At 45.2% G+C, this 14,491-nt stretch overlaps 2 protein-coding genes across 2 annotated transcripts; one reads left to right on the top strand and one right to left on the bottom strand.

Annotated features, from left to right (window-relative positions):
* The first annotated feature begins 3,152 nt into the window (after positions 1 to 3,152).
* Positions 3,153 to 5,742, top strand: LOC122819526. Its single transcript, XM_044096306.1, has 5 exons — positions 3,153 to 3,356; positions 4,486 to 4,969; positions 5,081 to 5,272; positions 5,345 to 5,434; positions 5,465 to 5,742. Exons 1-5 carry the CDS (start codon positions 3,153 to 3,155, stop codon positions 5,740 to 5,742), a joined length of 1,248 nt encoding a protein of 415 aa, XP_043952241.1.
* Positions 4,064 to 13,794, bottom strand: pip5kl1 (phosphatidylinositol-4-phosphate 5-kinase-like 1). The gene is made up of 10 exons (XM_044095883.1): positions 13,655 to 13,794; positions 12,137 to 12,349; positions 10,169 to 10,219; positions 9,926 to 10,080; positions 9,402 to 9,526; positions 9,283 to 9,317; positions 8,786 to 8,841; positions 7,670 to 7,782; positions 7,076 to 7,238; positions 4,064 to 6,210 (listed from the first exon to the last, which is right to left on the bottom strand). The coding sequence occupies exons 2-10, from the start codon at positions 12,347 to 12,349 to the stop codon at positions 5,799 to 5,801; spliced, it is 1,323 nt and encodes a 440-aa protein (XP_043951818.1). The 5' UTR covers positions 13,655 to 13,794; the 3' UTR covers positions 4,064 to 5,798.
* Positions 13,795 to 14,491: the final 697 nt, after the last annotated feature.

Raw genomic sequence — 14,491 nt, 5'->3', positions numbered from 1 at the left:
CAGGTCAGGGCGCCCCCTGTCGGCGGCTCTTACCGCGGCTCTCCGCTGACTGAAATCCGCGCAGCTGATGAAGATGAAGGCGGCGGCGCAGCCCAGCAGCAGCAGCAGCGTGATGAGCCTCAGCCGGGCTTCCTGCTGCTTCATCTCCCGGCAGTGGTTGATGAGGATGAGGAGGGACTCTTCCTCCCGGTGCACCCTGACCTCCACCGACCCGCTGCCGCTGAGAGCCTCCATCTCCCGGTCTGCTCCTCTCGGCATCCAGCAGCCTTTTATTGGTGAACACCCACAGAGTTTCTTACCTCACTGCTTATTTTTATACTCAGGAAGAAAGCAAAGGAGGATGAGGAGGAGCCTTCATCAGAGACAGATTTCATTTTTATGTTTTATTCACAAAGTAAAAATTCTGGTTCCATGTGAGAAAGTAACATGTAACCTCACACGTGTGAGGGCGAGAGAGAGAGAGAAAATGGCACAGGGGGTGAGCGAGAACACACAGCAGGAATCTAATCTAAACTACAAAAACAAAGAAAAACGAGACAAGAAGTAAAAATAATAAACTGGAATCACTGAAATAAAGTAAATAATAATAATAAAACAGAAACGAAGCTCCATACCTGGAAGGTAACATAAAAACCTGAACTGAGAGTCAGAATGAGCCATCAGAAGATCTGATGCTCTGGAGTTTACTCTTCCTCTCTCTGGTAGTTCTTATTTAGCTCTCTGGCTCCCTCTAGTGGTCATGGATGGAACACCACTTCCAAAAACTTTGCGTCCTTTTGACAACCACGCAGTTATTATCATCTTATTTCGTTTTAGTTTTATCTGCTTTCACTTCACATGTAGAAAAGCACAATCCAGATTCAACTCTTTTTTAAATTCTCTATTCATTAAAAGTTTAAGTACCTAATTGTAGAAAAGTTGGAAAACCAAAACAAGTTAAAATAACTAAAATCTCAGGAGGAGCTGCAGATAACAACTCTGGTTATGTCAAAAACAGAACTGTACCCATTTTTGATGTTTAACGTTTCACTGTTTGTTTGTAGATGTTGTCAACACCATGCTGTGCTATCATTATCATTTGAACTTTTAGAGGTATTTCTTAAAAGCCCAGGGACAAGTGCTGTGAATTAGCTGCTGCTATTGCACTATGACTGCTGTTTTGTTCAGTTTGTCCATGTGGATGTGTGTCTGTCTCTACCAAACCAACTCAAATAAACAAATAAATAAATGACCAGATGTTTTTAAAGTCTGATAATAAAAATAAAAATCATTAGTCCTAAAGACAAAACAAAGTTAAAAAACTGAGAGGAAAGAAAAATCCTAACTAAGTATTTATAACTGGTTCAAACAATAGAGATATTTTAATATCTATTATTAAACAGTGGAAACAAAATGGCTCCACTGTACAAGCTAACATCTCTGCTTTTCAGATTTCAGCCAATCAGCACCGAGCAAAAACAACGGCGGCTGCTTTGCTAACGCCATCTCTTAGCATGTCACTTAGCGGTGCCTCCAGGTATTTCCTGTTGAATATTTAAAATTTTCTCTGCAAAACAGAAGCATTTTATGTGAGTAACTTTGAGTTATGACCCACTGAAAAAAAACACAATTATGTTGAGCTTCTATTGGCACAAATGTTTATACTGCTAATAGTGGAGCTAATTTTTCATTTAGCACTTTCGCTAACGTTGAAAACATTTACCATTACATTAGCACAGCTAGCTTTTAGCTGTATCTGTCATGAGACTTTTACCAACTGGTTTTTGCTCTTTTGTGAAACTTCACTAGAGAAAACAGTTAGCAGTTAGCAGCTGACAGACGAGGAAACTGAAATAATACAGATTCTTTCTTTCACTCTTTATTTCAGGCGGTAAAAAGTAAAGATGTTTCATCCGTTCACATCATTCCTGCCTCTCAGGCAACAGAAACAGTTTTATCACGACCGACGTCTGCAGGAGCTGAACACGTTTTGGGTCTAAAGGTTCAGTCCCTGAGGAGTTCACCGGATCCAACAGGAGTTCTGGATCCGACCCAGGTCTGGTTCCAGTTCCTCTCACTGGGACCATCCTGTTTGGACCTGAAGGTTTCTGGTTCCGGTTCATCTGATGTTTCTGGATCAGAACTAAACATTTAGTTTCTCAGTTCCAGAATCGAAACAAAACATTGGATCATTGGAGATTCTGATCAGATGATCCACAGATCGATCTGCTTCCTGCTGTCACTACAGAACAGCTAATCCTCACTGACCTTTGACCTAAAGTAGCCTGAACTCAACAAGTCAGTGGTGGGCACTGCTACTTAAAAAGCTAACTGCCCTAAATTGAAATAACTCATCATTAGTTACACTCACGCTACATTGCTAACTTTGGCATTAGCTAACGTGTTAGCTAATGCCAACGTGTTAGGAGAAGCTAAAGTTAAATTGCTACACCGACATGCTATTTAGATGAAGCCAAGGTAGCTAAGTGCTGTATTATTAGGAAACTTAACTAAAGCATTAAACAAAAAATTAGCTCTGCTATTAGCGTATTAGCATTAGTGTGTCCAGGTCTGCTTCCAGGCATCAGATCAGATTTGTGTCGATTTCTGCAGGTTCAGGACTGAGAGACTTTTGATGGTGAAGGTGGAGCCAACAGCTGGAGGTTCTGACCCGATGGAGCCAACAGCTGGAGGTTCTGACCCGATGGAGCCAACAGCTGGAGGTTCTGACCCGATGGAGCCAACAGCTGGAGGTTCTGACCCGATGGAGCCAACAGCTGGAGGTTCTGACCCGATGGAGCCAACAGCTGGAGGTTCTGACCCGATGGAGCCAACAGCTGGAGGTTCTGATCTGGATCCAAACCGGTTTTATTGCATTCAGTTCTGGACAGAAACAAACGGGTCAAAGTTCCTCAAAGACAGACGGATTACTTCCTGTAGAACCGGGGTCTCAAACTCCGACCTCGAGGGCCGCAGTCCTGCAACTATTAGATGTTCCTCTGCTGCAGCACCTGAATACAATAATTAGGTCATTAAGGCTCTGAGAACTGATCTGCACTAGGTGGAGGTGATTAAATCATTTCACTGCAGTGTTTTGTACCTGTGGCTCATCTAAAACCTGCAGGACAGCGACTGGAGGACTGGAGTTTGACGCCCCTGCTGTAGAGGAAATGATGAAACCGTCCGACGATCCGGTCGGATCAGAACTCCTGAGGAAGAAACGGAGCAACGGGAAGTGGAGCGGCCAGAGGCTGGCAGAGGCAGCATCATGCTGTGGGCCTGAGGCTGAGCCTTTGGTGAAGCTCATCAAAGGCAAAAATCCTCCGAATGAAGGATTTGTAATGTGTGTTACTTGGACTGGACCGCAGGCCTTTCAGGTCGGTTGGCATAAAAATACAGATTTATAACAAAGAAACATGAAATAAAATCCAAACTATTAATTTAAACGTCACACAGTTCAAAGAAAACATCATCATGGAAGTTCCTGTAAGGCAGAAAGACGTCCAAAAATTAACAAATGATGCATATTGAGACGCAGCTGATCAGAAACTAAACCATCATCTGGAAACTGGGAGGAAAAGTAAAGAAGTAAGTAAGTACACCCTGAGATCCAGCAGGGTGTACTTACTTCCTGGATCTTCATCAGGATCTCACATCGTTCATGAATTCTGCTGCAGTTTGAAGATTCAGAAGTTCCAATAAATTCAGTTCCAATAAATAGATAAAGTCAATAAAACCAGTCGGCCATTTTTGTTTTGTTTTCTGTTCGTATTTAGCCAAGAATCAAAGTCGGTTTGTGGGTTTAATGAAATCTGCAGGTTTCAGAAAATCGTTTTTAATTCCAGCTGAAATGAAACTTCAGACAGAAACATCTAAATCCAGGCGATGTTTGGAGGATCCAGCACAACAGAACCGAACCAAAACCAACGTCCAAAACAAGCCAGCTAACTAGTTAGCATGGGGATATTAGCAGCTAGCTACAGACCAAATTTAAGGCCTGTGATTGGTGTATTTAAGGCCAATGCATATTTTTTTAAAATGACTTTAAGACGTTTTAAGACTTTAAGGACAGGGGTCAATAAAGTATTTTTGAATTTGAATTTATTTGCATCAGATTAGATTAGGAAGGTCTAATCTCCACAATCTAATCTTGATCAGAATTTGCTTCTTTCCTGAGCTGCAGCTGGCGGCCGCAAAGATCAGTCCAAGAGCCAAAAATGGAGCCCAGGCCGTAATTTTGGACGCCCCTGGTCTAGTCCAATCATTAACTGAGAGACAGAGAAAGCCCACATCCTGATGCCTCCACCGCCGTGCCTGGTGTTCGGTCCAGAGGACGTCGTCATGACATTTTGGCTTTGATGACCTCAGTCCGGCGGCCATCTTGTTTCTAGAGAGAAGAGGCTTTCTCCTTCAACCCTGGCAAGCAGCTGTGACCTTTAACCTTTGACCTGATGCAGAACGATGGTTTAGTTCGTTCTTTAAAAAGTTTGTTTTCTTTTCATTTAGAAACCAGAAACCCAGTGGTTCTGGTTCTGTGAGCTGAAGGAGGCGGACCGTCGAGTTAGTGTGGTTCTGGACCCATTGGGTTTCGTCGGTACCACAGCGGGTTTTGTTGATGTGGTTCTGGATCCACTGGGTTTAGTCCGTGTGGTTCTGGACGCATTGGGTTTTGTTGGTGTGGTTCTGGACCCATTGGGTTTCGTCGGTACCACAGCGGGTTTTGTTGATGTGGTTCTGGACCCATTGGGTCTAGTCGATACCACAGCGGGTTTTGTTGATGTGGTTCTGGATCCAGCAGGTTTAGTCGGAACCACAGCAGGTTTCGTCGGTGTGGTTCTGGATCCATTGGGTTTAGTCCATGTGGTTCTGGACCCATTGGGTTTAGTTGGTGTGGTTCTGGATCAGGAAGGTTTTGTTGGTGTGGTTCTGGACCCATTGGGTTTAGTCGGTACTGCAACAGGTTTCGTCGGTGTGGTTCTGGATCCAGCAGGTTCAGTCCGTGTGGTTCTGCATCCATTGGGTTTAGTCGGTACCGCAACAGGTTTCGTCGGTGTGGTTCTGGATCCATTGGGTGTCGTTGGTGTGGTTCTGGATCCAGCAGGTTTAGTCGGAACCACAGTGGGTTTCGTCGGTACCGCAGCGGGTTTAGTCCGTGTGGTTCTGGACCCATTGGGTTTCGTCTGTGTGGTTCTGGATCCATTGGGTTTAGTCCGTGTGGTTCTGGATCGGGCAGGTTTCGTTGGTGTGGTTCTGGACCCATTGGGTTTCGTTGGTGTGGTTCTGGACCCATTGGGTTTAGTCGGTACCGCAGCGGGTGTGGTTCTGGACCCATTGGGTTTCGTCGGTGTGGTTCTGGATCCAGCAGGTTTAGTCCGTGTGGTTCTGGATCGGGCAGGTTTCGTCGGTGTGGTTCTGGACCCATTGGGTTTAGTTGGTGTGGTTCTGGATCCAGCAGGTTTAGTCCGTGTGGTTCTGGATCCAGCAGGTTTAGTCGGAACCACAGCAGGTTTAGTCCGTGTGGTTCTGGACCCATTGGGTTTCGTCGGTGTGGTTCTGGATCCAGCAGATTTAGTCTGTGTGGTTCTGGATCCATTGGGTTTTGTCGGTGTGGTTCTGGATCCAGCAGATTTAGTCTGTGTGGTTCTGGATCCATTGGGTTTTGTCGGTGTGGTTCTGGATCCAGCAGGTTTCGTCGGTACCACAGTGGGTTTCGTCGGTGTGGTTCCGGACCCTGTGGGTCCAGTCGGTGTGGTTCTGTTCTAGTCGGTGTGGTTCCGGACCGATTGGGTCCAGTCGGTGTGGTTCCGGACCCATTGGGTCTATTCGGTGTGGTTCTGGACCCAGTGCTGCAGCCGGCGGCTGTACTCCTGCGGGCTGACGGTGGAGAAGGAGCGGCCATGATGCCTCAGGCTCTTCCACAGATGCTCCAGCCGCTTCTTCAGGCCGTACACGGTGAAGACGTCGATGATGCCGATGAAGTAGCGCTGCTCGGGTCCATCGATGACGTGCAGCGGGTTTTTCAGGTTCGGCAGCAGCCGCCGGTTCTGGGTCCTGAAGTCGTCGGGCGAGTCGGCGTCGGATCCGGCGGGCCGCGGACTAATCCGGGTCGAGTCGTCTCGGTCTCGGGACGACGTTAAGCCCGAGTCCGGTTCCGGTGACGGTCCGGCGTCGTCGTTCATAACCGCTCCTGGGACTTCGGCGTGGATCGGGCTGGACCCGGGATTCACGGACCTGCAACGGTACCAGACAGGAAGTGAGGCAGACTTACGGATTCAGGACAGAACCGGGAGATTAGAACCGGGTCGATAATTATTCCATTTAAAGTTCTGAGGAAACGGACCAGAAAACGTCCAGCGTCCGTTTTACTCCCACAAGGTCAGGATCACCGAACTGGACTGGAACCCCACCCACTAGACGTTACCATGGAGACGCAGGCTAGTTGAGATACGGTATCTGCTCTGCTCCCTAATCGAATCTAATCGGTTCTGATCAGAAAATCTAATTAATAGAAATTACGGAGGCGACGAATGACGGAGGAGCTGAAGCAACTGGTTGCCATGGTGATTCACATTTTTCCCGTAGAACAGCGAGAGACAAGAACAATAACCCTACATCTGTAGAGCTGACAAACACAACCCTCAGGCTAGCAAGCTAAATACTTAGCCACATGCAAATTCACTTGCTGATAAGCGGAAGTGAACTATCAAAATAAAAGCTGTGTCAATAGATCCATTGTTAGGAACATCTGTATTGACATTTACCAGTACATATGTTTTGATAAACAAAGCTACATATTAGCTAAATTTATGCTACTTAGCTAATACTTAGCTAACTACTATAAACTCTGCAGAGTTTGGAATAGCTAGCTAAGTATTTAGCTTAGCTAGCTAAAAACTTTAGCTAGCTAAGTACTTAGCTAAGGAAGCTAAGTCTCAATACTTAGCTTCCTTGCTATTCAGCAAATTAGCCAGCTAGATATTTATCTTACTATTTAGCTAGATTGTAAGCTCCATATTTATCTGGCTAACTACTTAGCATGTTAGCCAGATAAATGTTTAGGTAATTATTTAGCTCTCTGTAAGTGGAGTGGACAGACTTCTTGGTTCTGACGATGAGCGAGGCGAAGGACAGGTTCTGGTTCCGCTCGTCGTGGTGCAGCGGCTGGTGGGCCAGCAGGAGGCTGTAGTCCAGAACATTGAGCCGCTCCAGGAAGCCGGTGTCGATCTCCACCTGCTGAACGAGCCAGGAGCGCTGCCGCTCTGCACACAACACAACCAAACTCAACAAAACTCAACAAATACAACAAAAATCCAAAAAACCAAAGAGCAAAACAAACTCACACAGAGACCCGGGTCGGGTGTCAGAGCGGAACCAGACAGTTTGGAAACTGAGTTTCATTTCATTGTTTACCAAAAACTAACTTTAATGTTTTACAGTGTAGCAGAACTTTCTACATTTTTACCATAAAAAATCTGAGCTTTGGTTTCTGACACAATCCAGAGATATTATGGGATGGATTAGATCAACGCTGACTCCTCGGTTAGAATGGCCTAGTCAAAGTCCAGACCTGAACCCAGCAGGTTTTTCAGATGATTTCAGACTGAACTGGTGCGGTTCTGGAGAACAGAAGTAGTTCTCTGTGTGACCAGCAGAGGGCGTGCGGCACCTTCCTCCTCCTCCTCTTCCTCACCCAGCGTGATGAACTGGCCTTCAAAGTTCAGGTCCTTCAGAACCACGATGATCTGGCTGCCCTCCGGCGCCGGGTCCGTCCACCGGCTCACCTGGCAGCCTTTGATGTCGTACCTGCAGAACACAGGCAGGATCACTGGACCCGACCGGAACCAGGACTGACCCGGACCTGGAACCAGAACTGACCAGAACCAGAACCGACCCGGAACCAGAACTGACCTGGATCTGGAACCAGAACTGACCAGAACCAGGACCAACCCGGAACCAGAACTGACCTGGATCTGGAACCAGAACTGACCAGAACCAGGACTGACCCGGAACCAGAACTGACCTGGATCTGGAACCAGAACTGACCAGAACCAGAACTGACCTGGATCTGGAACCAGAACTGACCAGAACCAGGACCAACCCGGAACCAGAACTGACCTGGTTCTGGAACCAGAACTGACCTGGATCTGGAACCAGAACTGACCAGAACCAGGACTGACCCGGAACCAGAACTGACCTGGATCTGGAACCAGAACTGACCAGAACCAGGACTGACCCGGAACCAGAACTGACCTGGATCTGGAACCAGAACTGACCAGAACCAGGACTGACCTGGACCTGAAACCAGAACTGACCTGGACCAGGACTGACCCGGACCTGAAACCAGAACTGACCAGAACCAGAACCGACCCGGAACCAGAACTGACCTGGATCTGGAACCAGAACTGACCAGAACCAGGACCGACCCGGAACCAGAACTGACCTGGATCTGGAACCAGAACTGACCAGAACCAGAACCGACCCGGAACCAGGACTGACCTGGATCTGGAACCAGAACTGACCAGAACCAGGACTGACCTGGACCTGAAACCAGAACTGACCTGGACCAGGACTGACCCGGACCTGAAACCAGAACTGACCAGAACCAGAACCGACCCGGAACCAGAACTGACCTGGATCTGGAACCAGAACTGACCAGAACCAGAACCGACCCGGAACCAGAACTGACCTGGATCTGGAACCAGAACTGACCAGAACCAGGACTGACCTGGACCTGAAACCAGAACTGACCAGAACCAGGACCGACCCGGAACCAAAACTGACCTGGACCTCGGCGGGCCAGACTCACCGGGCGTTGATGCGTTCGTCCGGATAAAAGACGCTCTGCATCACGATGAAATATTTCTGCCAAGAAGAAAAGATGAGAAGATCCAGCAGGAGGCGCCAAACGTTCAGATGCACAAAACAGCAGAAGAAGAAATTCAGACGCTTTAGCTATCAGACCAGCATCTACTTCCTGTTATCAGGTGGTTTCTACAGGAAGTAACTCAAAAATACAAAATCTCACCAAGTAATTAATTTAGTTTAGTTTCTAAAATCTCAGAAACGAAACTAAATAGTAATTTTTCACCAAGATACAAAAGATCAACTATTAAAACACAACAGATTTTTTCACTTATAACACAAAAATCATATTTGTTTTCTGAATTTTTAATTTATTTTGATAATGCTACATTTTGGAATGAAAAAAAAAATCACTTTTCTCCAAGGAGAAATGTTTAAAGATTCCTCAGATCCTGATCCAGACATTCAGAACCAGAAAACCGGGTCAAAGCGGATCTTTACCTTCCGACCGGGCGGGATCCGGATCCGGTGAACTCCTGGAAGGAAAACGAGAATCATCAGGACGACAAGTCAGCTGGTCGGGTTAAAGGTCAGGCTAAAGGTCAGGTTGTGGGTTGTACCTAAGAACTTGACCAGCAGTGAATGTGGGAACTTCCTCAGATGCTCGACGTAGATCTTCAGGTTGGACAGAAGGAATTTAATCTCCCGTTTGTTTTGAGTCTTCAGGAAAAAACGTTTATCATTTCTGAAGGTTCAAAAACACAAAATGCATCAATGAACACGTGTTGTTAAACATCCTACAGTTAGCATGTCAGCTAACCACAGCTACCATGTGCTAATGTTAGCAACTGTCCTAAAAAAGCTATTTTGTTGGCATTAGCTCATAAGCTTATAGCAACAAACATTTGAAAAAAAGTCCAATATCTAAGAATGACTAATATTAGCAGCTATGCTACTAAAATTATTTTGTTAGCATTAGTTAATAATTTTATAGTGCTGGAAATCTTTGCTAACATGTTAGAATGCTAACAGGCAGCTTTTCTCTAATATTCTGATTTATGTATTTCTGTCTATGCCTTGTAACCAGGTCAGTTTTGCTTCCCGTTTGTTTTAGGGTAAGGGTTCGGGTTAGGAGCAGACTCACGTCAGGAAGAAGTCGGCTTTGCTCTTGGAGTTGCTGATGAACTGCAGGTAACAACTTTCTGAGCACAGAGACTGCAGGTACTCATCCTCTGTGATTCCTAGCGACGCGCGCAGAGCGGCGAACACCGGGCCGCCGAACGTCTCCAGGGAGAAGTCCTGGACAAACACAGCAAACTGTCTGGGACACCTGACAGTTTGACAGGCGGTGATTTTCCACAATCACCGCCTGCCGGCCCGACCTCACCTTGTGCACCTGCGTGACCTTGGATCTGAAGTCGTCGTCTGAAAGGTCGTTCTGGAAACAGAAACACAGTAAGACAGAAAGATTCACAATCTGGAAATTCAGGAATTTATGAGCCATAAAACAACAGAATGTCTTCAGACAGAGGGATTTCCAGAAGTGATGTAACACAGACCTCTACAGGAGATTCTTCAAACTCCATCCATCTCTGCAGCGACTAGTTTAATTTGGTTTATCTGGTTTAAATATGAGATTTCAGTGGATATTTATATATTTCTCAGTGACTGCTGGTGCTGAAGTCGCCGCGGCGATCTGTGATGTCAGAGGCGGCGGCGCTGACCGAGCCGTAATGCTCCCTGCTGAGTCAGCGCTCTGGGCGTCAGAGGGATTAGGCCCGAACTGAACTGGGTCGGGAATTCTGTTTGTTCTGTAGCAACAGAAAGTCAGTCGGCTCCAAGCTCCCGGCTGAACCTGGATCAGATTTGACCAGAATCATTTATTTATTCTTCTACTTCCAGATTGAAGCTTTCCTCTAAAATAACAGATGGAGCTCAGAGGGACTCACTGCTTCGCCACAACGCATCATTCAGCAGATCGTTAGCCTGCTAACAAATCAGCCTGTGGCTAATTCACAAAGCTAACATAAATATTGGCATGATGCCAAACTGTTAGGTATTATTCATTCAAGTTTAAAAATTTTAACCTTTATGCTAACCCTAAATCATCCTAATAAACACTAGTTCTGCTAACGCTAAAGCCCTATACCAAAATGGTTTTGAACACATGCTATTGCTAAAGAGCTAAATTCAGCCATGTTGATTCCCATAAGGTGTCATAAGGAGAACATGGAGAAGTAATAATTCATATATGTCAGTGTTCAGGGGAAGCTAAAGCAATAAATGTTTTCATCATGAGCTAAAATGCTAAAGCGCTAAGGTAAAAACTAGCTCTGCTATTAGCGGATTAGCAGACGTCTATGCTGTCCACTGAACCAACACAAAGTCTTAGCAACAACTCAGCAGCAGCAACTTTTGAAAACATTTAGAATCATAAAAACTGAATCTCATTATTCACCGTCTGGATTCTGGCTTTAATAATATTTTAAACAATTGGTTGTAAAATGTTTTGTAGCTGTTCCTCTAAATTAGCATCAGGAGTTTCCTGATAATCTCAGTTTCAGGAATAATTGCTTGTCTGTTTAGATGCCTAAACGTTGACGGCAGCATTGACACATTAAGCAACTTTAAGTGGATTCAGTTGTTTGTTGCTGAATCCCGGGTTGCTGAAGCAGTTTGTTTACTGCTGTCGCTGCGCCGCGCCGCGCTGCACCGCACTCTGACCTGATTCCACTACAGTAGCAGGAAGGGGTCACTTATAATCTGTGGAAGTTTCTGCTGCTGGTTTTCCTCTCATCTGAACACAGATGATTTTACTGCTGACACGTTCAGAAATCCAATAATCAATCCCTGGAAAGCTGTTAGCGCTGCGGCGCAGCGACCTTCAGCGCGGCGAAGCAACCTTCAGAGTTTTATTATTAGTGACATAAAAACTAAAAGCTTCAGCTCTGAAGTGAATGAATGAACATCAGAGACGTTTTGTACAGATTTAAAAGCTTCAGATCAATTTACTGACTGGACAGAGAGAGGAGCAGTGTCAGAATGAAACCAGAGGTCAGAGGTCAAATCACTTCATCGATTACAAACAATCGGCAGACGAAGCAGGAATCATTTTAGAGACGGACGTTCAGGAAACGACAAAGTTTTCACCTTCAACTGATTCAGTTTGACTTGACTGATCCAGATATGAGGAACTGAACTGAACTGAACTGAACTGAACTGAACTGAATGGATTTGAGACCAAAACATGAAGGCTGCTGACCTCTGACCTCTGGGCCGGTTTGCGTTGGGTTTGGGAGGCGTTCCTCTGTGGTTTTCACTAGGCATGATGCTGCCGCTGCCGGCTGCTACTCACCACTGGCGGTGTGTGTGTGGAGGTGTGTATGGCTGCAGCCAGGCCCTCCTTCATCCTGCAGGTCAGGCCGTAGAACTCGTGCTGCTGGTCGATCTCAAACAGACCCAGAAGTTTCCACTGCTGCCGCAGTCCGCCCCAGCGCCGCCGCTTCATCGTGCCGGACCGCTGCGGCGGCGGCGGCGGCGGCGGCTGGAGGCGTCCAGGCATCTCCATCTGGGCAGAGAGCAGAGCGGCAGCGTGAGGCCCTGAAAGCTTTCTGCAGAAATCAAAGAGCCAGCAGGAAAACCAAACACGGCAATCTGTAACTGGGTTGCCATGGTGACCAGCACAATGGGATGAAAGCTCTGAGGGCCGCGGCGCGGCGCGCTGCGCCTGATGAGCCGGGCGGCTCATTAACACGTTTCAGCAGAGCAGCTCCAGATCAAACCTCTACAGCTAATAAGACGACTGGCCCTTTAAATAACTGCTTTCTCTGAGTCTGATTGGTTCATCCCCAACTTTAGAGCTACCTGGAGGAACACAAACCAGGAGGGTCAAAGGTCATCTGCACTAACGACTACATGCTAGCCTAAACAGGAAAGAGACGTCCAGGTGTGGAGAGCTAAACAGCAACATGGCAGACAGACAAGTTTTTATTTCTGTTTTACTTTCTAAATTTAGCTAACTAAATATTTAGCTAACGTTAGCATAGCTGAACAGGTTCATGATGAAAGGATACATTTTCTCCATTTTTTGGAGAAAATTAAACTGCAAGAAAAATTAAACTGCAGCAAAAAAAGCTGTAATAATGTAAACACTACAAAATTTGTAGTCAATATAAATTTACGCTAATTCAGCTAAGCTAAACAATTAGCTTGCTATTCAGATCTTTGTATCTTTGAGATATTTAACTTAAAGCTGAACTATTTAAATAATTGAATAACACAGTAAAAATATAAAAGTATTTTTTTCCTCCAATATCAGATCATTGCTGTTTTACAGTGTAAATTTTCTGTCTCTGCTGAGCAGCTTTTTGCTCTGCAGAGATTTTCCTCTCATCAGGATTTACATGACCTCCGGCCTTCATTTGACTAACAAAACTACGGCGGGCCGGTTCGGCTCGGTTCGGCTCGGTTCGGCTCGATCCGGACCGGTTCGGACCTGGAGTCAGCAGGTCAGCTCACCTCAGACTTTGTTTAGGTGGGCGCATCACTTCCGGCTTCTCATCATCAGCCAATCAGAAACATTCAAATGATCTACATGTTAACATCAGTATCTATTAAATGATCAAATTATTCAATAAAATCAATCAATCAATCAATCAATCAATCAATCAATCTATCTATCTATCTATCTATCTATCTATCTATCTATCTATCTATCTATCTATCTATCTATCTATCTATCTATCTATCTATCTATCTATCTATCTATCTATCTATCTATCTATCTATCTATCTATCTATCTATCTATCTATCTATCTATCTATCTATCTATCTATCTATTTTTTTCAGAGCAGAATTAGTTATTTTGCTCACCTCAGAGTGAGTTCTGCTGGTTCTGGTACCGGTTCGGTCCGGTGTCTCTGGCTCATGTGCCGCAGCCGGACCGGGCCAGGACTGATCTTGGATCCGGTCACACTCAGACCCTGACACCGACTGGCTCTGCGCGCTGATGGGCTCCGGCTCCACACCAGCAGCGTCCCTTCAAATTAAAAGCCCGGCCCAGCCCGGCCCAGCTGGGCGGACCGGTCCAGAACCAGCAGCTGGTCCTACTGCAGGAGTTTCCATCGGTTCCGAACTTTAAACTGGGCTGAAAATGTTCAGGTTTATGAATATGTTATGGAATAATTTAATGAAATCAAAGTTCTGCTGAACTTCTCTTTAGTTTTTGCTACTTTACATAAAATATTCAGGAAGTAAAGAATTATTCTGATTTATTAACAATTTTGTGAAATATTAGTGCTGATTATTGTTTTATTTATTAAGATTTGTTATAGTTTTTTAAACTTTACTTTCAGAATATATTTGTGTGTCTTTACACAATCTTCCTCATTTTCCCTTTTAGTTTCCTTCGTGGTTTTATTTATGTAAAATGTTTATAGTTTGTATCAGTTCATAAATTAGTTAACGATTATTTCGATAATCAATTAACCCAGTTAATCGTTTCAGCCCTAATTTAATACATCCAGAAACATAAAACCACGTTATTTTCACCTGGAAACATCGTTTTTAATCGGTGTTTTCGGTTTTCTACAGATTTAAAGTTTGGATCTGCTGCCCCCATCTGGACGGAAGCATTACTGCAGCGCAGGTGAATATTAAAAACTAATAAAATCTGTTTATTTCTGATTTTTCATCCATCAAGACAAACTA

This window comes from Gambusia affinis, linkage group LG17, assembly GCF_019740435.1.
Source record: "Gambusia affinis linkage group LG17, SWU_Gaff_1.0, whole genome shotgun sequence".
NCBI classification, from domain to species: Eukaryota; Metazoa; Chordata; class Actinopteri; order Cyprinodontiformes; family Poeciliidae; genus Gambusia; species Gambusia affinis.
This window is presented reverse-complemented; position numbering and strand designations above follow the sequence as displayed.